This window comes from Calonectris borealis, chromosome 1 (genome assembly GCF_964195595.1).
Source record: "Calonectris borealis chromosome 1, bCalBor7.hap1.2, whole genome shotgun sequence".
NCBI classification, from domain to species: domain Eukaryota; kingdom Metazoa; phylum Chordata; class Aves; order Procellariiformes; family Procellariidae; genus Calonectris; species Calonectris borealis.
The window spans coordinates 202,830,437-202,854,886 of NC_134312.1; the positions used below are offsets into that span (position 1 = coordinate 202,830,437).

Sequence of the window (24,450 nt, forward strand, 5' to 3'; positions counted from 1 at the left end):
AAGTCATTTTAAGGGACCTACAATTCAAGAATAAGAGTCTACAAGAGTCCTGCCAGTATCAATATAACACACAAAAAACCCAAATACAAATAAAACCCCATCAACTCTAGGACCCCAGTTTGGTCAAGCCATACTAATTCTCAGCAAGTACTGTTTATCAGGCAATCCCATGGAATAGACACATACCTACTCACACCTTCCATCTTGGATTCATGCTGAAAGGTGGAATAAAAGTAACTTTAAAATGTATTTAAAAACCTAGTAAAAACAGAGGATCTTTGACCATCTCAATTGCAGCATAGTCATTCATAGGTCTTTGAATGTTATAGCAAGAACAGTGCGTAGACCTCTCCAACTCAGAACACATCCTGGGAAGTGGCTCTATTGCCGAAAAGGCTCTCAGGAACAGGTCGCCTCAAATCTCAGTTCCATGGACTTCAAAAGCGCTTTGTGTTGGCTCAGAAACGGCTTTGCTTGACACCAACAGATGCAGCCACTGGCAGGACCCACCTCAAAGATCAACAGTGGATGCCTGTTTTGTGTGAGCTTAGTTTCCCATCTCAGTACAGAAGGGTATTTTCATTTCCATGTGCCCAAATGAGGCTGTATTCAACTTCAAGCGATCTTTAGAAGAAAGTCTTGGAACAAAATGTCACGCTTGATTGATGAAGCTAATAAGCAAGACTTGACTTCAGTCATACTGTCACAGGTAATAAGATTTTTTTCCTCTCCTAATCTCCATCACACATTGACATTTTATGTTTCTGTATTTCACTAGGAGAGTGAGGGAAAGGCTAGACATGAAGTCAAAATTCGGTGAATTTCAGTCCTGTCTAAAAGAGCCTGTGAGCATGAGCGTATACAACACAATTAAGCAATACAAAGAGTGAGCCCTGAATAAAAGGATTGGAGGATGGGAGAGCACAAAAAACCCCTTCCTCCAAGCCACAGAACAGTGCTTTGAAAGTCTCTAGTTCTGTAGTCCTAACTTAGCGCCTCACTTCAGTCCATTAATGCCTCCTTAAAGAGGAAACAAGGACGCATCAAAAGGGTCTTACAATACCTGTAAGGGACAGTCACGTAGGACTGCATTTGGGTTCAAGAAAACTTACTTGTACAATCTCACATGGCAAGTTACCTCTAACTCCATCCAGTTCAGCCTACACACTGCAATTTCTCAGTAGATTTTTGCTCAAGTGATAACCCACAGTTTCATGAAGATAACATCAAACCAAAACTCAGCATTGTAGAAGCATCTCTACAGTTCATTGTTGATCTCTGCCCTTTAAAAGAAAAAGGCTATGGTTCTATACCTGACTTTTTAAAGCAAACTAAATCCCAAAAATTCAACAAAGGAGATGTACATGTATACAGACATATTTTGTCTGCAGAACTGTGGCAATAATCTACTTTTACCAATTTCTATTAGCTCTGCTCTATTACAATGTTGAAAGATGTTGAGGACAAAATTATATGAAGTCACTTCAGGTCACCTGTGAAGACTTCACTGGGTACATTTTATTTCTAATACTAAATACGACATTAAAAAGCAGAGGAAGCTCTCCATACCCCTGAAATGTAATCAGGAATTCAAGTATCCAAGTGTTGTCTCTGTCTATAACATTTCCATCCTTAACAAGCTTACTTTAGTTACTGAGGAAAGTGTATTTTATCCAGAAGAGGCCTGAGTAGATGATATATCAGCTAAAAATGAAGTCTCATGCTTCAAAACAGCCTTCAACCCACAGCAACTTCCCCCCTCCCCCCCTCCCCATTATAAAATGGCATCACTTTTAGCCACTTCTCATGAACTTTCACTTGACCACTGATGAGTTCACTCAGGAGAACAGCAGCATCATCTGGGTGGCTCATGCGTGCCTTCAAGGTTTGCAGTGCAATGTTTCTGGCCTACTTGCTCTGTTTCCATACACACCATACAACAGCTTGTACTGTGAGGAAGTCTGTTCTAAATAAAACATCACACTTTGTAGCAACATTCCTTCAAGTTTAGAATATATCGTAAAAGACTGGATACATAAAATCCAAAGAGGCTGCCTGGTTAGCTCCCAGACTAATGCCTGGAGCAGAAGCTCCACGGAAAAAACCCAAAATGACTCTTTCTAAAAGTGAATGATGCTCTTTTGCCTTCCCTTCTTGGTTTCCCCATCATTGCCTAGATGAGAGGAGGATATAAGGTAAAAGGCAAAGACCAAGTATTCACTTGCCACCAAAATTAACCGAAGTCTAGATTTGCTTTAGAGCCCTACCAATTTCTAACACACAGAAGTTCGTGGGGAAGAAGCATCATACTATCAATGGGTCACATGCAGATCTGCAATGTCGATAGGATTACACCAGAGATGCTTGCTCTACCCTTTCCCCTACCTTTCCAACATCTGCTATATTTGCTTGTATCAGGTGGAGTTAATTCAGCTGTGAGATCAATAAAACCTCACACCATCAGCCTGAAAGCATGTAGAACTAAGGACTTTCATATTTATTTTGTTAACTGACAAAAAAAAAAAATTAAGACAAGGACACCAAATGTATGAGGACAAAGGCCAGACAAAGCTTTCAGGGTAGAGGAGAATAAAGCAATTTATTTACCCAGGAACTTGGTAAAGGTCAGACACAATTCATACTGATCTAACAGAAAATTGCTCCATGTGGTGCCCAGTTTTCCCGTCACTGCATCCAAATTACTTTGGCATGCAAGCGCAACTTTTCCACAGAGCACTCTCAGACAGATATGCAAGAGTAGGATACATGAGAGTTTTTGCATGTCCTTCTGTAATTTTACAGATGCACTGTTCCCTAAGACAGGATTCAAGAATAATGACCTCCCATGCAGTAAGCCAGTTAGATAATGTCATGAAGCACCACACTTGTGAAACTGTGAGCATCCTATAGCAAGTGTTATGCACCACTGTTAGCTGCCTGCCGTCCTGCAATCTGCAGAAGGACCACAATAAATGAGCAACGTACTTAATCTGCAGACGAGAGGACTAAAAATCCCACTGCAGTTTTTTTGCAAACTTCATGGCCTACTATTTCATCTCCCGTTTGCTGCTCAGTGAGATGTTCTGCATCCCAGGAGGCAGGAAACCAGGACAGCTCCAAGTACATGACCTTGCTGGAAGCTCTGGTTACGCATTTGCTGCCCAGAAGAACACGTGCATGGTAGATTGCTCTGGTTTTACCAATGTCTGGGGTGAGGAGAAGTGGAAGAAATAATCTATTTTCCCATGGAAACCGGAAAGTTTTCTTAAATTTCTGCAATAAATATTGCAAACTCCAGGTTTTGGTTGAAACAGGTTTAAGCCTTTCTTTAAGGAAAAGTTTTGAATGGCAACATGGTCAAAAAAAAAAAAAAAAAAAAATCACTTTAGGGGCATCTTCCCAAATCTGTTGTTCAGACAGGCCTATGTACCGGCAGCTACCAGTTGACTCTTCAACTTGGAAGAGTCACAAATATCTTACCAAATTTTAGTTTCCGTTAACAAGGGTTGTGAACAACTGTAAAAAAGTGACTGTATTAAGACTCACTTCATCCTTCTGTAGCTTAAGCTAACTCCAAGCAGCACCAGAATCAAGCACTGCTTCTGTAAGTAGTGGAGAAAGAAAGCTAGAATGGAGTTTGGTGACAGGGACACTCATAGCAAGGAGGGATATAAACACCCCTCTAACATGTCGAAGCAAAAGGAAAAGGTGATGAAGACCTGCAAATGGTAAAGATAGAAAGAATGGTTTGAAGGTCAATAAAGTTATACCAGCTGGTAAGCAAGACTTATGAAACACACTTTCAGGCATGGCCCAGAAACCATCTTTATGTGGCAGTTGCACAAAATGCCCTTTCTCAACCAAGCAGGAAAAAAGTCAGTGGCAAGGGAAGTGTGAGGTGCCGTGGTGCTCTCCTTCCCTCTGCCACTTCCTGCTCGGTCCTACTGGGTGCTTGCTTTCTTTTAGGTGCCCAGTCTCAGCTAGAAAAGGATGCTGGCAAAGACTTGATAGCAAAAAATTGGAAAGAAGAGAGAAGACAACATGGGAAGAGAATAGAAAGAAGAGACATGAAGACCATTGGAAACTGTTCCTGCAACACCATTATCAAGGGAGAAGAAGAACAAAGCAGAGCCAGGAAGAATACAAACTAGGACAGGATGATTGACAGCATTGCCATAAAACACTTATTCTTAACACAATGCAACACTGAAAATAATCTTCCTTCAGCATCTCTTCTACTTAGAATAGTGGGGCATACATTTTTTTATAGTCCTACCCCTTACCCCATAAGTGTAAAGCAATAGTCAGAAAAACTTCCAAAAGAAAAAAATAAAACTAGTTTCCAGAACACCTGCAGCAGATACACCCATAATAATTCAGTAATATGAACTGATCTCATCCTTGAGATGGTAACCTGTACGATACAGCAGAACATGCAGACCAAAATTTTCTCCAGATTCAGTGGGTTGGTTGTTCTCAGCGGGGTGGGATTTTTTGTTGTTGTTTGGTTGGTTTTTGGACTGAATGGTGACCACAGTCTCATCTTTCGTGCTTTAGATCTAGTCCCAAATTGCTTGGTTTGCATGTGATGTTAACTGGATGTTCAAGATGCACAAGAGCAAGAGCACTCCCTTGCTCATGCTGCACCACTCAACTCCCCTCTGGAAGAAGAATATCCCCCAGAGTTTCAAATAATCCCTACAACACGATAAATAAGGGGGGTTGGGAAGAAAAGCCACTCCAGCTAAAACAGCCTATAGTATAAAAAAAATGCTGAAACATTTTTCCGTTCTAAAGGGGAACCTCAATCCGGCAGTTCTAGGGCATCTCATTCGCATATAGGTGCCTAAAGACTCCAAAGATGCTTTATAAAAAGCTGTTTTCCATATCTTCCTCTGGGAGCACCATCACTCCTCTCCCTTCCTCACTCCTCTCCCTTCCTCAAATAGTTCAGCAAGAACTCCTTTCTTCCTCCTTCAATCCATCTGTTCTCCTCAGGCTGCTTTAACACTGACAGCGAGGAGGCCTAGCAAGCCCAAATTTAACAAACCCCACATTGATCTTAGTGTTTGAGAGGCACAACCTGTTTGATGGCACACATCCAAGACAATGTTGATATGGATGTGGCTTTGTGAAAGCAGAGTGGGAGAGGGAATAAGAGACTTGCTCTTATAACTGCCTACCAGAACTATGGAAGAGGACTACATTTCCACGACCACAGGACTGCTTTGTGCTAAGGTGCCCAATTCCTACCACCTGCACGCCCACCCGATTGTGCAAGTATTATTGGTGCAGTAACAAATTGTTGCTACACCATGGACAAGTCTCAATACCCGCAGCATCCTGGAGGACAATGAAAGGTAGGGATTTATTTTTGTTTTTAAATATATAAATAAGACTACTAAAAAAAAAAAAAAAATCAGTGGCAAAACTTTTGTTCGTTATCAGCGCAATCTGGAACTGGCCACAGGAGCCCTTACTCAATATGCTGATCCCAGCAGCATCACAATTTTGGGGTCCTAGGAAACTTACCAGTTCATTTTTGGCAGATTCAGACACAGGTACACAAGTGTGTGGCAGACGGTGTATACGCTAAGGAATAACTCCTGTTTGTCAAATTGATAGCCAGTTGTACACAGTCCTAAATAAGTATTCTTTACAGAAACAGCCTTTCTTCCTTACACACCTTCAGAAGACATCAGTTAACTGTGAGTGGGTTAGCAGATGATACAGGGAGCTGTGGAGACAGGACCTCGTATAACTGATTTTCTTGGTTTTGGTCCTGTCCCTTAATCTCTCTACCTGAGCACCCTTCCCTGCAGAAGCAAAATACATACCTACCACAGGAGCTACAGCTACATCAGTGCATAGCACAGACCAACAGAAGTGGCTCTGCCAAGGAAAAAAAATGGTGCCAAGCATTTGAAATTGAAACTACATAGATGAGGGAAAGGCTGTTTGTTTTTAAACAAAACACCCGATACAGATGCTGGAGTAGCTCCAACCTGGTCCCTGGGATTGAATGCCAGGTTGCAGCTGGTGTGCTCCCAAAACAGTTCCTCCCATTTATTCTCAGGTACTCCAAGACTAGTCCACAAAGTGAGATGAAGAACAAAAAGGCAGGGACAACTGGGACATTTGCTTCAAAAACACACTCTCTGCCTCAGCTAAAACATTAGTGTAGACATGTATGTTAAGATATGTGAAGTAATCCTAGGTACAATACCACTAGAGAGGGAAGAGCTCACAGGTACGCACAGTTTCCTATAGACAGTCATGAGGACCACAGTATCCTGTACCTCCTAAATCTGCTCTAACAAGTTGCAATTTCACCTGCTCAATCTGCCAATTGTTTTCAACTCCAGTCTTTGCACCTGCTGTATTTCTCCTATTTTCCAGGCACGTTTGTACATCTGTGACTATAGCTGGCTGAACCAGAATGGAGTGCTCAGCCTGAGGATCTGCAGACAGATTAGGACATGTTAAAAACACCACGCCCAACCACTTGGTTCCACTCAGGTACTATACCTACTATAAGTGCTGGACTTTATCTTCTTGAAGGGCCTTTCAGCTGTAACAGAAAGCTCAGAAGTGTTTGCTCACATTTTGCAGGGGAGTGGGACATAGCACTCCAGAACAAACTGCCAGAAATGTTTGAAGCTAACAAACTTGGTGTGGGGCTCTTCATTGGTTTTATGCTAAAGTGGACGAGAACTGCTCACTTGATTACAGCTGAGAGGTACTTTTAAGAAACCAGCATCTTTCATGCAAGACTCAGTAATTAACTGGGGGTATTCCCAGAGCAGGATTCCTGGTTTAGTTGCCCTGGGAGAGTTCAGGTCTTTTCTAGCGAGACTGCTCTGAGACCTGAACCACCACAAGGCAACTGGAGAAGGTCTCCCGAGAATGTGTCAGATACTCAAGCTGGATGCGAGCCAAATCGCTAGCGTAAACATATCCATAATTTGTTTCAAGGCAAAGTCAAACAGGTCAGTTTACCACTAAAATGCTTGCTTTGCCTTGAAAAGGAGTGCTCACGCAGTCCCACGTACCACTGGGAAGTGACTCAGGAAGCTGCTCCCGCAGCCTCTGCTGTCAAACTACTCTTTCCACTGCCTGCCAGGAACAAGCAGCGTTTCCACCTCGGGTGCAGGCATGGCAAACCCTGCGGTGCAGCACAGCTCAGGTGCAGCACAGCTCAGCACTCGGGCTCAGTTATGTGGCTGAGCTCATATCATGTTACATCGATGCTGAGGATGCTAAGCCTGAACCATAGCCTCAGTCTTGCACTGCCACAACCATTCTCCACGTCTCTTTACATCAGTCTCATTTTTCATTTTATTTTTCCTTACTTTATCCTTCTTTCCTGATTGGAATCTCACCACCTGGCTTCCTTCCCAATATTCCAGCAAACCCTACCCTGGAGTTTACTCTTCTTGCCTCTTTCCCAAAGCTTGCATTCAAGGAGAGTAATCTATTTCATGCAGTCTTTTGGCTACATCACCGAGCAAATTATTTGATTTCAAAGGCATGTAAAATAAAACAAGCTTCCCAATCAAGAAGGCTGAGCAAATGTTCATGAAAAAAAAAAAATTTAAAAAATAGTCTCATGAGCCAGAGGGCATTAAATCCAGCACGGTTTGATCTCCAGGCAGCCCAAGCTTGCTCTTCTTGCTATTTTCTGCTAATACTTCAGATGACCCCTTGGGAAAAATAAAGCTTGCCTGGCTCTGTATAGCCCTGTCTGTACAACTAAACAGAATTTTTGTTAACATTGGTTACAGGTGATCACAGCTTAACTGTAAGTACAAGTTCTCCAGACAGCTTTAAAATACAAGATGATTTAAATACTAGCAGCAGTCTGGAGCCCTACACACACTAGCATTTGTGCAACAGCATTTTCTCTGCCTCCATCACTGCAAGCAGCAGCAAGACTCTGTTTGCACAGGGGAGATGATAGATAACAAAAATAACCACCTAATGCAACATAGTCCTGAAGTTTCCCCGCTTAAGTATAGCTTAGCTCAAGGGGCTGTAATTCCCCGGCAAGAGTGACAGAAAGATGTTTGATCAGAGGAAATTCTTGGGTTCACAAGCATCAGCGCAGCTAGTGTGGTGCTGTCCCATGGCTAATAAAGCCCAGACTCAAGAGCTGAACAGGCAGAGGATTCATAGACACTTCGGTTATATGCTTAGCTCTAGCAGGGTTTTTACACTAGCAGAAGATGTTTTACTGTATATCATTGAACCAGCAGGAAAGTTAACAAGTTATTCTGTTACATGATTTTTCCATTGTTTAGTGCTTTCCTGGAAGTATTTTCTGCTGGTTTTCTGTCTAGAATGATACATTCAGCATCTGATGCTGTCACATGATTTCACTCCTGAAAATCATAGGCTTCCTGTCTCCGAGCATCTATTAGGCATGGTGATAAGTCAATTGCTACAGCAATGTGGTTTTGCATTAGTTTTAGTTGAAATACTGCTTAAAATGATACGCAAGTTATGAGAATTGAACAAGTCAAAAGATATTTCTAGATGTAACTCCACCTGTTCAGTTTGGAAATGCAGTGGTCCACATTTTTTAAGTCAGAGAAAAGCAGGCTCTCCTTAGAATCAGTCTCCTCTGTACTTGTGCTTTGCTAAATATGCTAAACAGACATAAGCACGCAACACCTACCAAATTACTGCACATAACGAGTCTTTTGCTGTTCTCATCTTAAAGAGATGAGATGTTCTTATCACAAGCACATTCAACTCCTTCAACTATTCAAGGATCTACTAGCACAAAATAATGTTCTTTAAAAATGCGTAACGAAATGTTTGAAACACAAGGCAAATAGTAAGCTTGCTGTAGTGCATAGGGATGATGCAGGATTTAAGAGATGCCATTTCTTCTATTCTACTTCATTTTAGGATAAATTAGGATAGTGGGGGGGCGGGGTCAGAAGAGAGAAGAATGAAAACCTGGATTTACTAAAGCGTGCAAGCCACAAAATAAATTTATTTGAGTTTCTAAAATGGCTCCTTTGTTTCAAGCGCCTTTGTCATAAAAAACAGCTTGTTGTGATCTGACTGTTGAGTTGACTGAATTGGGACAAAGGTGTTGTTCTTCCCCCCTCCTCCCCGCCCCCATTCTGACATACACTTTAGCTACTCTTCTAGCCATTTTCATGGAAATGGTAACGAAAGCATAAACGGTGAGGACAAAGAGAAACATAAACGACTACAGACATTAATCCTAGAGTTAACTCAGGAGCAAGCGTAACTTCAATATACAATGATCATGCGGGGGGATGAAGGGGAAGCAGGGAAGAAGAGAGTGCAATGAAAAAAAAAAACCCACACATCATTATTATGTCCACATGTCAGTGCAACTGAAGTCCACAGACCTCAGGGCAGTTGCTGCGCTTCGCGGCGGCGGGGCGAGCCAGGCCGGCGGCCCCCAGCGCAGGGCGGGCTGCCGGGGCAGGGCGCGGAGCCCACTGCGGAGCCGCAGAGCCGTGCGCCTGGCTGCCGCCCAGCGCCGGCCTCCTCCAGCCGTCCCTTCGCGAATTACAAAGGATGGGGACGTTAAAAAAAAAAAAAAAAAAAATCAACAAAACCCCCACCAAACGCGCAAACCACCCAGCGTCCCCCCAATTTCCTTACGCCGCAAGGTTTCCTAGGGAGAGTCCCGCATTCAAAGGGGCAAAACTTCGCTCCCACCGGGCGGAGGGCAGCGCAGGGCGCTGCGATGCGACGCCGGAGCCGCCTCCCGTCGCTAGGCGACCCGCCGGCAGGGCCCGGCCGCGCACTCACCGCTCCGCGCCGCTACATCCCCACGGCGCGGCGCAGCCGCCGTCCCGGGCCGTCCTTCCTCGCCGGGCGGGTGCGGCGCTGCCGCCGCGATCTGGGTCACCCGGCGCGGCGCCCGGCGAAGGTGAGGAGGAAGAGGAGGAGGAGGAGGGCGGGTGGCGGTGCCGCCTACCGGCGAGCGCGGGGGGAGGCTGCGGCGGGGCCCGAGCCCGCCCCGCGAGGAGGGTAAGGGGCCGGGGACCGCTGGCAGCCGTTGGCTCCCTGCGCGCCGGCTGCCAGCGGTCCGCACCTCTCCTCCCTTTTTGACTTTCCCAAAATGAAGCTGGGTTTCCGAGACCTTCCCTCCCGTCCTCCCCACGCTTGCCGGGGAAAGGCGATACCTGTCTGCGCTCGAGGGGAGCCCAGCCACTGGGGTACAGTTAAGGTCCCGGCTAGCTAGGGTAGTATCCAGCGAGTCAGCATCCTGCCTCCATATCCCATCCCACCCACCTGCCAAGGAGATCAGCGTCCCTTCTTCCCCAGCAGTATATCCCGACGGCTTTTGATCTTCAAAGGTTAAAATCTGCTCATCAGGATCACGGGCATGCCAGTCTATTTATATGGCTCTCCCTCCAAGAGAATAATGACTGTTGTCTGAAGCATCCACAGAATCGTGTGAAGTTGCCCAGTGCTATAACTACTGCTGGTAGGCAAATAGTCTGTTTCTGTTCATCCTTACTGCTGCATGCATCTGTTCAGATGTTCCTTTGAAGCTGTAAGCAGGCTGTCAGGCCACATTGGCATCCCCATATTGTCCAATAATCTTGGGTTTTAGATGTCCTTTGAAAATGCTAATTAACCTCTTCTTCAAAGTGTTTTCTATGCCTAACCTGAAAACAGCTTTCTGCATGCTTGTTAAAGGGGCATGGTTTAATTTCTTCGGAATCTCCTTTTTCAGTCATTTGATCCCATAATCAACTATCACATTCAAGAACTACCTAGGGTCACTAAGTTAAACATTTAATGACTAGGAAATGCTGTTCATGTCTTACACTCAAGGCAAAGCTGACTGCTACTTCATCCTCCTCCTAGCTAGAACTACATAGTTCCTCTTCCACTTCTTGACATCAGCATGCCTGATGCAGCTGGCTGGCAGATGCTGTGATCTGCAGAGCTGATTGAATGGCAGGGACCGGGTCTCAGCAGCCTCTGCTACGGCCGAGGTCCAATGCTCAAAGGAACCCACTAAATGATGGGTATCAGGCTGCAGCTTTACTACCTCATCTCTTATTTGCCTCATGTTTTGCACGCTGAAGTAAGGTTTCAAGCTTAATTCCATGTATCCCTGCAACTAGGAAACTAGTTCCTTCTCGTGCCTCCTGCATTACAACGGTGTTTCTAATGTCTGTATCCTAATGAATTCCCCCCCTCACACACGCAGATCCTTGCTCTCAGTTCCTGAGCCTGTCAGGGACTGCTCTATCACCAGGTTGGAGGAACCACCGCAGGTCACGACATCTCTGAACAGAGTAAACCCAGTATTGGGGAACTTTTCAGGGGCTTCAGGAGCAGAGTTCAGTTATGCTTCCCAAAATAGTTTGGGAATAGACCTTTGTGAGACAATTCATTCATAATTATGCAAGATGCATCATGAGCATGAAAAACCAGATCCATGCTACAGAAGTAGCCTTACCTTCCCAGATGCCATATTCTTGTCCACAAATGTGGAGGAATTTAAAAAATAAGCTGGAGAGGCTCATTGACTCTAGTCCTTCACTGTTATGGCAAATTTAGGGGATCAGACCAACGGGTTTGGAGTTTCCAGAAGGCCTCCTGCCCGTTCTCTCGAATCAACTAGCAGTACATAGCTATACTGTAGTCATGCAGTGCCATTTCAGACTTGACTGGATTTTTACAAGTCCCTTGTTATCAAATTGCAGTTTGATGTACCCATTCACTCAATGTCCTGGGATGGAAGTTACCCAGATTACTATGCCTCCTACATTGAGCATCATTGTTCTCATGGAAAGTTGAGGCAAAACAGCATTTTAAAGCTAACGGGGGCCTGGATTAAAAAGCCCCCAGCTCTTTCGATTATAAGCAGTTAGAGAATATTTTACTGTGCTGTACTTTCCTTCTAACAGCATAATTATTTTTAATTTATAGCAAATGAAAGAAACTGTGCATTACAGCAGAAATATAGCCCATATTTGGAAGTAGCAGTGAAAAACAGATTAGAAAAAATAGATACAGGACCCCACCAGTTGAGCAATGTCACACTTTTCCAGCAATAGCTCATACAGCCTGCTGTGCATAATAAAAACCAGCAAGGTCACCTGCATGATTAATTTAGTGTGGAAAGAAGGTGACAGAAGCAGAAAAAAACCAGATAGCAACATACCTAGCTCAGATATTGGGGAAAAATCAAAAGCTCAAGTCCCTCATTATTTTGGATAGAAGCTCTTGTTGTTGCACAATTTACTGATAAAGAGTACACATGCTATGCCCTTGTGAAGAACCTAATGTGTTTTGACACCATCAAGCACTTTTCTCAGAAGACATACCACCCAAGCATTATTAAATGCACCATAAGGAGTTACATTTTAGTTAATGCTTTCATAGTATTATTTTGTTTTCTTTTTAACAAACAACATGTTTCATTTTGTGACAATACAGATGGTGGTAGAAATACTTTAGCTATACTTGTATTTTTTTACATAAAACAGACAAGAGAAATAATATATTTTACCTAGCAATCCTAGTACTCCCAGAATAGTCTTAAAAGTTGTAGTAAGGAAAGATAAGGAAAGAACAAAACCAACCCCCCCTATTTACACAATGGACCTTTCTTACCTCAGTTTTCAAAATCTATGGTCTAGACTATCAATCTGTTTAGGTTTTACTCAGGATGAGACAGGCTACTCTCAGCAGAAATTAAAACCTTCTCAGGCTGCTTTCAATCCTCCTCACCTGCCCTGGGCATCAGGGGACCCTTTTGTCAGCTGGGCATTATCAGGGTGTGATAAACCACATCCTTGTCTTTAGGCTGCTAGCACTTTTCCTGAGACCTGTGGATCAGCTGAAAGTTTTTATTTTTTATTTCTTAGTGTTTGATCTTCTGGTTCTATTAATCCAGGTGTGATTTAACACACCATTAGGCAACTGGTGACAGTGCTGCGCATTTAAAAGAAAATTGCTGTAATGGAAGCATACTGCTAAGTATAATGATACTTGTGATATCAAAGGAACAATAATGGATTAAGTACTGCAAGACCAGCTACAGTGTTTCTTTATTACTTTGACTGAGGTGATCAAACTTTTTTCTTGTGGGGAAAAGCTTTGCATTAAAAAGGCTATACCTTTCTCCTAGTACTCTTGCCTACTGGAACACATGAAGTCTGATTTTAGTTTAAACAGCTATTTTCCCTCACTCCATAAGAAAATGCATCACACCTCTTATTATTTGGAAACCCATATTTTTATAGGAAACTGTATGGGATCTTGGTGTTAGACCTCTGTAAGAAATGACCAAAGACTGGTACGTGGTGAAATGGAGCCCTTCCAAAGCCAGTAGCAAGCAGATGACAAAAGAATGCTGTAATTAGTGAGTCTGGTGGTAACTACAGCTTTTGTCAAGATGTCCAGAGAAGAATCAAGCTCAGACTACCTTAGGTGTAGGATGTCATCAAGCAAACATCCAGCTGTATCTTCTGGGAGGTGTTATGTGGTCCAAGGGAACAGGACACTCAGGTGAAAGTGCAGATGGGAGGACAACATTTGTCTAAGCACAGCTTGTCACCATTCTGCACACATGCATTTGGGGTGTAAGTTACTTGCTGAAAAAAATTTCCATAAGGATCATTGCAGGGGAGGAATCTGGAGTCTTGGAGGCTGCTGGTGGGAGCAGGAATCATGTGGCAGGTACGTTAACAATTGCAAGCTCTGTAGTGAAAGGTGTCTATAGTAAATCGATTTCCAGCTGCTGGACTGTACTATGTATGCAGCTAGACAGGTGCTCCCAACACAATTCTTACTCCTACGTCAGCACAGCCAGAAACTTTTATATATTTGCCTGGAGCTTTATAGTTTACTTCTAATAAATAAAAAAAAAAGATATAAAAGATACAGAAACAGGCCGTCTTGGGGATCCATGAGAATCTAGAAGCAGAATCCTAAACATCTGTAGATTTGCTTATATGTAAGAATTATTGCACTTTTGGAGCCTTTCATCTGAGGATACTCATCTGTTAGCATGAGTTAGCATCTCTGTTTTATGTTTGATACTGCACAACATACGTATAAGCCTTTTGTTTTTACTCTATATAATCATGTATATGCACGCTGGGATTTACTGGGTGGGATCTGGGGTTTGTAGTTCATTCCTCCCCATGCCAAGCAGTGCTCAGGTAGTGAGCATGATCCTGAATTATGTGATGCCGTCAGGGATTCCCCTGTTTGGTCTCCATGTACATTCAAGTAGGTGCTGATTCCATTCCTAGGACAGTGTCCTGTGTAGTTGATGGGTGTATGGGGACTTCCCTGCAGATATCCTCCCCCCGCAAAATGCATTCCCACAATTGAGCTGCAGAACAGTATAGAAGTGTGTTATAAAGAACCATCCTGCTGCGGTGAAGAGAAGGATGAGGTGAAAAAACATATTTCCAATCTCTAACTTCTGTAATTTTATTTGCTTAAGAAATCTGGTTCCCCAAATTAAAAACTATTTTCTTGCTGTGTCTGAGTATCTATCTCAAGTATCACAATGATTTTATAATTCCATAATTCAATTTCATAATCATTGTGATGCATCAAATCTGTGTCAACACTCTACTTTGAAATATTGAACAGCTGGCAATTCTTTGTGCCTAGCTCAGGGCAAGCGCCAAATACAGAATTGACCTGAGATGGTTTATTACATGGTTCTCGTGCACTGATATTATAGCAACTAAAGCAGTCTGCACACAACTTCTACGATAATTTCCTAAACCTCTTTCCTAGTTATATTGTTCATTTACAGTACCATACTTTGTTTCACTCGTATTCCTTTGACTGAAGATGCCGTAAAGTTTAACACGGGAGACAATAACAAAAACATGTAGATGATGATAACATGAGAGATGAAGTGTGTCAGGCTTGCTCATATAGCCTTTAGAGACATGACAGCTAAGTGAAGCAGCCAGTATGCTCATTTAGTTTACCTGTCTCTTGAAGCAAAGAATTTTGCCAGAAAGGACTTTGTCTACATATGAATTAAGAGCATTTAGTGTTATAATGGTTTGATTCAAATAATTCTGTTTTATATTTCTATATAGAAAGAGTAAAATAAAATTATGTAGACATGAATTTCAAATACTATATGCTAACAATGCCTGCTTTTTTATCTTAATAAATGTGAACAAAGTTGAATATGCTGATTAACATCAGACTGTGTCCTAATCTTCTTCACTAAGATGTGTACCAACCATATTATGCCTGTGTGAAAAAGAAAGATTTGCATTTGTAATAAAGAATTTCTTTGAAACCGATTTTGAACAAGGGAAAAAAAGTGATGTGATCATTTTTTATCTATTCTTCTTTTCATTTATCCTCTGCCATTAATCAGTTCCATACTCTGAATACATATGCTACGTTTCATTCAAGGATTACAAAGTGTTACACAAACAATGATTCATGAAGATTCACAACCACTGGCAAGTTGGGTAAATATTTATGTAAATGTCACACAGATTGGCAAACTGAGTCACAGAGAAGTGGTGTTTGTAAAAAAATTTCCACTAAGTTTAGATGCATCTTTTTTTTTTTTTTTGGCCTATTCAGTTGAAAAACTTACAACTTATATTTTTCAGATGTGTTCAGTATGTATACAGATCTAGAGAAGTCAATGAAAGCTGGATTACAAGAGCAGCACGTGGGGTGACCCAAGTAACTGACCATGTTTTCGTGTAGAAAATTTTAACTTATGGTTGCACAGCTATTCTTCTTCCAAAGAAGGTGAATCTATTGCATGAGCAACAGCTCATGAGACCTCCTGAGATGATGCCTGAAAGGGACTGAAAGGATAGAGTCCCAGTCTAAGGAATACATTGCAGTATTCTCTCCAGTTTCACTGGAGGCACTGAGGATCTCACTTTCGATGGAAATGCAATATTTAGTTCTCTGTATGTAAACAATACTAGGCCTTTAAAAATTAATTTTGCAGATTGTGTCTGGACTGCAAGCACTGTATTCTGAAAAATATATTGATTGATGATGTAGACAAATTCACTGTCTGATATTCCATGATTGTCCTTATGATACGTTTATGTCCTGAAGGATAACTGTGAGAAATGATGGTTTCCAAGGATATGCAGGAAAGCAGACTGCTGCCTAATGTAGATATCAGGGAGGATCCCTGTGTAGGGTTGGATTGCTTTCTGAATGCCAACCAAATCCTAATTGCTTGTGACAGAACTGGGTTTTGCCAGGTTAGTGTAAGATTTTGACTGTAGGGCCAGAAGAGAATAATATAATTCAATCAGTAATTAAAAAAAAAAAAAATTTCCTGCCTCGTCATGGAAAATAGGCAGAAAGAGCAAGAAGAGAAGGTAAAGTACGTCCAGGCTTTGAAGAAGAGATGATAATTTTCAGCCTTTGTGCCAGAGAAAACAGAAATATTTTGTCTAAATCATGTGTTGATGGGTTCAGTGATTTGGAGGGAAATCAATATTTCGTATGGTTCTTTCAGTACTTCATATTACTCTTCTGACACCCTGGAAAGTGTACTAGACTGGCACAAGATCTTCCCTAGACTTTGCCCAAATTGCAGAGAAAGTCACCTGGGCAGTGAAAGCAGCAGCTCCTGTTTCACAGAGAACCAACAGAGGATTCAGAAATTTTTTGGAGAAGTATTTCCAGCAGTGATTTATGGATTTAATCACCTCCAAGCCTCTGGTAGACAGCCTGTGGACCTATCATATAGTATTGTAGTTTTATAGTATTTTCAAACAAACCTGTGATGATAAAGGTGCATAGTGCCTGATGAGAACCTGACAGTAGCTCATTGCTCCGAACTGCAGGAGGCCCCCTGTTCTAGAGAGTGGAAATGTCACTAGCATTCTTACAGCAGAGAAGGCATGGCTTTGGAAAGATTTAAAGCCCTAAGTCTCCAAGATTGCTTATGGCCAGAGAAAATTTAGAAAATTAAAACTGAGGGCAAAATGATTGCCTGCAATGTATGATTTGCTTAGTATTGGTACACGTGGGACTTTGAAGGCTGAGGACCATTCACTGAGAGATTTTACGTGAGCAGAAAAAGCTGGCAGGAGACAGCATATCAGGAGCTGCATTGGGAGCTTTTAGTTGATCTTCACGGATATTACGCTTTCCAGTAATTGTGCCTAGGGAACTAACATCTCTTAGATTCTTCCTTACTCAAATGAGGAAATGCTCTGTTTGTTGACATCTGTGTGCATATGTTGTAGGAACCTTGCAAGAGCTGGAGCTTTGGACTGGCAGTACCGATAACGAGAGGTCTTCAGATGCGTGGCATGCACATCATAACTACAGTAATTTCTGTCTTGTGCCTGAAAGTTCACAGGAATTTTCTGAGGACTCTCCAGGAAGCGATCAAAGAATTTCTGTTTATTGAAGCCTACAGAATTATGCTCCCAGTTCTAGTGCGATATTAATGGTGATCTAACAATGGAGGCACACCTTGGCAGACAATCTGACAACAGAAGTTAAAACCATTCCTCCCCTCTCTGTGGTAACATGCTTATATTGCATTAATGCAATCTCATGGCATAGCAGAAGTGCTCAATTTAGCTAACCTCTGCCTACTCCTAAACATTCACTGACTGGTTTGGTTCTCTGGATGACGAGATCTGTAGCTGTCCCAGCACAGAACTGAAATCTGCCTGCTTGTGCAAAGAAATTTGCTTCACAAGAGGATGGTACCTTGTAACGATGGAAGTGAACCTGCCAATAATCATGCATTTGTGCCACAAAACCAGTGTTGCCAAATCTTACAATTTTATCATGAGATTTATGCTATTTAATGTATTTCTTAAAGTTCCAGTACCCTAAGTCTAGAGATTTAAAAAAAAAATCAGCTTTTATTAAAGGAAAGGAAAAAAAAATGTACTCCAAAGTGTTATGTTTGCGGAAAAAAGCTTGGAGGTATGAAGAGACTGTAGCCTAAAGCTTAGAAATCAGAAAGCATACTGGTATTACTTGAAGTTTTAAGTCTCTTGAGACTAAAAGATTTTTGTTTGCTAGTATTTGAAATCCTGCCTTCATTGTAATAACTGGCACAACTCCCACGATTTTCTAGATTTCTCACATCTCTTTTTGGTCTTATGCAATTGCTAAGAAATTCTTAAAAGTTGTTTTTTGGCTGTTTTTCTTTTTTAGAAAGAAATATGAAATCTAGCATTGAACAGCACAAATGCAGAATCAAAATGATGTGCAGCACAGAGCCAACCTTGCTATCTTCCTGAAAAATATAAGCCTTTGGCTTGTTTGTTAAGGAGAATTTTACTATCGCAAGCAGCAGCAGTAGCACATTTTGAATTTAGGTCAACAGATATTTGTCAAAGTCCTTAACTATTACATGAATGCTATCCTAAAACAATTCATCTTGTGTCTCATCATTTACTACGGTACTTATCTATAGTAGTAGTCATGGGTGATTTTGAGCTGCATTTTATGCTTCTTATTTCTGTAACAAACTGCTATTCTGAAACATATCCTATTTGTCATGATTCTTAAACTGCAGCTTCTTAAATCAAGAGACTTGATACAGCAAATCCTACTATCTTCCTGAGATTTTCTTTTAATTGGGTTTGAAAGTGATGGAAATCCAGTGTGATCACATTAGGCTAAAGCATGGCTTGGCTTGCATTGATATAAAAGGGGGTAAGATCATCTTTCCATGTACGGACCAGTAACCTCTAGTTTGCTGAAGGAAACAGAAGTGTTTACTTACTATCATGTGAAGCGGATGGGGAATTAAAAGGAAGAGACAAATGCCTTGACTCTCACTGGGAATGTGGCAAAGATAAAATGTCTAACAGCATAGTGAGTATTGTAATTTGCTCCTGGGAAAAGTCAGCAGCTTTTTATTTCTCGCCCATGAGTAAATGGGAGCATGACATTTTGCTTTAGAAGACATGTTTGCTGGTTATCAATTTAAAAAAAAAATACAGCCAGAGCCAAGATTTTCTGATACCAACATTTTTTTTTCTCAAGAAAACTATGAAAACTTAATTTCAAACTAGAATATTTGCTGAATTTTAAAAACAAAATACTATCATTATAAAAATCGGATTTTTTTTTAGAAATATTGAGATTTCTCCCAAAGCATTTTAATCAGACATTATATTAACATCAAATGTAAATGTATTTGAATCCCCACTTCTGTGAACTATTTTGTGGGTTAGTCAGTGACAATGTTGTTAACCATATGGAGATGTATTTTTATTTGTGGTCAATAAGCACTGCGATATCTGTAGGAGGAGTCTGTACCCGTGTTATCTAGCATGCGAAAGGACTGCACAGTGCTTTGGGGCTTAAATTATAAAGGGAATAACAGTTCTGGTTTGACCAAAATAAGCTTGTATTAAAAACCCCATAACAAGCCTTTAACTGTTTTCCTTTTAATTGGTGAATTTTCCTATGTGAGAATGTTGTTTATAGAAGTAAAATCTTTATGCATTTACAAAGGAAATGTTATTGCAATATCCATCACAAATTTTGACCAATACTAATCATAAAGAGATATTTCAAGATAAAAATACACAGTGAGTCTGTTCTCCCCCAGAAAGCAATTTTCAAAATAATAAAGCAGAATAAACCCAAATGATGACTAGCGAACAGAGGGTCAGGCAGCTGCCAGAACCTCTTGGTTTGTGCGCTGAGATGTAACGTTCCACTAGCCTATGTTCTACTTCTTACCTACCACCAATGCATCCCAGTGGGATAAACCACATACGGACAGCCAAGTAGAAGAACGGAAAGCCCACATAATCAGGGCTTTGAACTGGAACATGGGCCCTTAACAGAAACAACCTTTGGGCAGGTATTTTCCACTTGTCAGAACAAATTGTTAATGAATTACAAACCAATTTCATTAGGATCATCCTTTCCGTAACTTTCAGGTTTGGTGGTTTCCAGGGCTGAGGGCCTCAGAGAATATTTTAATAGGGACATCAGCTGTTGACATTGCCTGGTTGTTCTTTCCCCCCACTCATTCTGGCTTATAAAAAGACCAGATGATGCTAATGCTTAATGTTTGCAAAGGTTAACAAGCTCCCTGCTATACTCTTACTAGGCAGGCAGTTAATATTCACTGTACATATGAGAAAACAAGCAAAAGATTTGTGCTATCACAACACTTTGCTACTCACTGTGTAGGTCAAAGATGGAGAGTGATGTAATGCCACAGACTGTGGTGGAAGGACAGAAGTGGGACCACCTTTCTGACTACCTTCACAGGCTAGTGGATGTGCCCCATCAGCCTCACATCCGTAGTGTCCTTGTACCTCCTGCACATGGGATAGCTGTATCCCTGGCGCAGGGCATGGCATGCTCCAAGGGAAAGAAAAAGATACTTTTTTTTTCTGGGCAAGCATAGCCCCACCTAACAGCATGGGTAGACTCCTCCAGAGTGTGGATCTGGGACAAAGCTGAGGAGCTGGCTTCTGATTACAGGTTTACAGACTCATCAGTCACCTTACATACCACCTACTTGGGAATCCCACACCTAATTGATCTTGAGAAAGGTTAAATACCCACAGGAGGCTGAGAGAGGAAAAAAAATCAGCTTGGTATTTAAATAGAGAGATAAAAAAGGCAGTTTTTAGGTAATAAGCCTCAGTGAGAAGTAGAATATTTGTCAGGTAAAGACAGAAAAAGTAGGTAATGCTGAACTTCAGTATTTTGGATGAAGAAGAAGGAAAGGGCTGTGTTGATCTAGGGGCATAATATGAAGCTCGGTTTGCCTATGATGGCAGAGAAAAACAAAGGGGAGAGAAGAATTACATGCTTTAGCTCTGATCTAAGGGATCACTTTCTTGTGCAGGGAGCCAGCAAGCTGCGGAGATGCCTCATTTCAGGGAGGCGCAGGTTGCTCAATAGCACAGGTTTACTAAGCAGCCTTAGCGGGCTAGCAAGCTGAAGAGTGGCGAGAGGAAATACATACGTACAACCAGAGGGTTGGTCTTCACATGGCCTTGGCTGCATTGGCATGGTTTTGCCTTCCTCTGTCCCTAGTGCGGGACATGCCAAACGTAATGGGATCAGTACTGCTGTGACGGTGGCCTGTCTAGGTGATGGTCTCTTCGGGTGAGCGCCTCGACCTGTCTTTAATCCGCTGTGTGGATGTGGCTGTTTTGGGATCTCCCGTGCTGGAGGAGGCTCTGCCCTGAATTGCCCTCAGCGAAGGAGTGGAGCCAGGCGTGGGGCTGAGGCCGCTTTACTTCTGTTGGGGACTTGGAAGAAGACTTTATTGATGGGAAGGAGGATGACAAGGAGCAGGCTCTAGTTGGAGAAGAAAGGCGGCAAGGGGAGGGCCTGCAGGCAAGTGAAGCCGGCTGGCATTTGGGTGAGCAGGAATAAGGATGTGGAACAGCAAGCGTGTCCAAGGCAGGAGACTGAGGAAGGCCGCTTTCTCCCCCTCGTTACACCGCCAAGTTTCCCTCAGCGCTGTGAGCACAGGCCCCAGACCCACCCGGGCACGGACGTGCCCCCTCTGAGGAACCGCCTGACCCCGGCCCCGGGACCCTCGCCGGCGCTCAGGAAAACCTGGCACAGAACACCGGTTCGTGTCGGGAGAGGTTTTCCTCCCTTCACCCCGAGATAACAGGGCAAACGTTGCCTCTCGGAAAAGACTCTCGGGATCTGCCGCCCGGCCGGCAGCGAGGACCCACCCGCCGGGGGCGGGCCGGGGGCGGGGCGCCGCCATGACGGAGCGGCGGAGGCGGTGGCGGGCTGCCTGCTTGCCTGCCCCAACATGGCCGCCCGCAGCCAGGTAACGTGCCGCGTCGGCTGGGCCCGGGGTTGCAGCGCCCGCCCCGCCCCGCCCGGCTCCGGGCTGGGGGTGGGGGAGCAGGCGGGGCACCGCGGAAGTATCGGGAGCGCGGGCGGCCCCTGCCGCGGGCTTCCCTCCCCGCCGCGCCCGCGGCGGCCTGGCCCTGTCAGGGCGAGGTGCTGTGAAGGGGGGGCAAGGCCAAGTCAACCCCTGCGTCTGCCTCACAGCTTTTACCCCCCCTTCCCCGTGTTTATTCAGGGCAGAGCAGCATGCGCACATACCTGTTGTTATTCCTGTTATCGTTATTATTTTTAACGAGTGTCCAGAGCCCGTGAATTTGAGGGGTGTCGGTGGGAGGTTGAGTGCTGGCGGTCACGGGCAGAGGTGCGGTGGGGTTAACCGCAGGGAGGTACCGGCGCCTTCAGGCGTGTTTGGCCAATGCTGGAACTCCTAAATCTCCTCACCAGAACTCCTGAATTTTATTTTTTTCCACGAGTTTTGATGTCTGTGTGTATGCAGCGTCTGTATACATTTATGTTTACGTGTCTGCGGCACAAAACCAAGACAAAACTGAGTAATGAACTGCCAAACTTCATAAATGAGCGTGGTGCTCCCTCTGCTGACAGCTGCCCTCTAGCTCCACTTCAGTAACGATGCACTTTCATTTTCAGAAGTGGCTTCTACGGCAAATAAGGTTCCCCCATTACATTAAAGCTTTACAGTAACTTCTGTGGTAATTTTAGGCCAGTTGTGTGATGAGCTAGCATTGCAAGGGGAGACTGTTTCAGTGTATTTTCAGGAGCTCCTTTTTTTTTTTTTTTTTTTTTTTAATTCTTGTGAAAGGAGGTGATAACAGTAATGAATAATCCACTGCTGCATGCTTTTTCTTTTATAGTCATGTTGGCCTTTGTAAAGGGGCTGTGAAATGCTACCAAATAAAATTTTCCACTTCTATACAGTTAAGTGTGATTCTTTAACTCTGAAATCAAGACAGACTGTTGGTTTCTCTGCCTGGAGAATTGAGCCTTGGGTAATGATGCAACAAACAAGGCAGAGAGTTTAGGCCCAGTTCAGAGACCAAGGGAAGGTTCTGCTGTCTCAGCAATGCGGGTGATGCTGTTTGAGATGCCTTCAGGGGCCAGCGACATGTGCGTGATCTTGGCAAGCATGATACAGCACGTAGGGAAGGTCTTCAGCTTCTTGAGCAGCACGTGAAAGGCCAGGCAGTGTGGGGTAGGGCATCTCTGCCAGCTTTAAAAGCCGTTGTTTAGGCAGTTGTGTCACACCTTGTCTGTTCCTTGTTCTGTTGTTTAGGAAATTAGGAAAAAGGAACCAAATGGGAACAGTTCATCTCCAACTCAAGCATTTGGTGAGGCATGAATAACTTAGAAGCTAAGACGATACAAGTCTCATGGTAGCTCCACATATATTTTTTCTCTTGTTCTGCTCTGGAGAGACTGTAGAGAGAAAGAAATTAACTGAAACTACTATGTGAAAACAGGAGGGTCAGGCAGGTTGTAGTGATACTGTGAATAAAAGAGTGAAGAGGAGAAACTGGAAAATGAAATCTAGCATTGTGGCAGTCTAAAGCTTTATTTTTGGGAGGGATATTCTTAATTAAAGAGAGTTTAATAACAAAACTTCAGAGATGGGGAAAACCATGCTATTGACTGAGGAAGAACGTACTTTGCAGACTCAGTTTTGTCAGTCAAATAATTCAAAATCTGGAATTATCGAAAGTCTTACTACTATCCTAGAGCTGACATATGAGATGGGGAGGCTCTCTCTAGAGCAGACTGAGGTATTTAATTTTTCAAGTGGGACACTTACTATGTGTTGTTACTTCTGCTTCCCAGTTCACCAGCATAGAAGTTAAAACCAGTGAAGATCATTTGAAAGTCCATAAAATGAAGAAGAAGGTATTGAGGAAGCAGGTCAGAGCTCAGCATACATTGATGAGACATGAGGGCATCGAGTGCATCTCCCGTGCCACACAGGTAACTTGGCAGTTCTGATTTTGTTGGTAGTGTGTTCTGTTCTCACATATGTTTTGTCTAAAATGCACCTCTCCAAAATGCACTTCCTGAGATTGAGGGGTTTCTGTGCCTCTTTGATTTCAAAGCAGAACTGTAGTTCAGCAGTTTAATGTCTGTGGAGAGACTTTGATGGCCATTGAATAAGTTTGTTTGGTTTTTTTTTTAATCTGAAACAGTAGTTCCTTGGGTTGGGGAGGAGGAGGAAGCATGGGAAATGTTACCTTGTTGAAGTAGATAAACTTCTTCTCTTTCTCTGTGTGATTTCTTTTCTTCTCTGGGTTTTAGCTTTTGTATCTTTCTTTCTTCTATACTTCTCTATCAAGTATGATTTGTCTCGTTTAAACACCCTGTTAAAAACATGTCTATCTTAGAAATCTTTTCCACATTGTTTTCTTCACCTAAATTGATTTAGGCTGTGGTTCTGTGGGAGTTGAACTGATTGACTGACTTGCAGCTGTTGAAAAGGGGACAATTTTCTTTTCCCTTGCACAAAAGGGGACAAGATAGGACACAATTGTGCTTTCTTATGATGCTCAGTGAACTTTACCATAAGCCACTTTATTCTATAACCTAACAGAAAACTACTCAGCTTTTTGATCTGTAGTTTTCTGCCACGGTAGAAAGTTACAGCAG

General features: G+C 42.8%; 2 protein-coding genes across 10 annotated transcripts in view; one reads left to right on the top strand and one right to left on the bottom strand.

Annotated features, from left to right (window-relative positions):
• ELMOD1 (ELMO domain containing 1) overlaps positions 1–10,289 on the bottom strand; it is a 49,895-nt gene extending 39,606 nt beyond the window's left edge. Inside the window, exon 1 of one of the 8 annotated variants that reach the window (XM_075140056.1) lies at positions 10,176–10,289. The gene's annotated coding sequence lies outside the window, so the exon portion shown is untranslated. Of the gene's footprint in view, positions 1–9,648; positions 10,147–10,175 lie in introns of those variants that run through there. The other 7 variants (XM_075140055.1, XM_075140051.1, XM_075140053.1 and 4 more) reach the window with 7 other exon arrangements.
• Positions 10,290–21,694: 11,405 nt separating this feature from the next.
• The window catches only part of ALKBH8 (alkB homolog 8, tRNA methyltransferase), a 51,459-nt gene continuing 48,703 nt past the window's right edge, over positions 21,695–24,450 (top strand). Inside the window, exons 1-2 of one of the 2 annotated variants that reach the window (XM_075140065.1) lie at positions 21,695–21,781; positions 23,638–23,778. In XM_075140065.1, the coding sequence (XP_074996166.1) occupies positions 21,764–21,781; positions 23,638–23,778 (159 nt within the window). In that variant the 5' untranslated portion in view covers positions 21,695–21,763. Of the gene's footprint in view, positions 21,782–21,986; positions 22,740–23,637; positions 23,779–24,450 lie in introns of those variants that run through there. The other variant, XM_075140064.1, reaches the window with a different exon arrangement.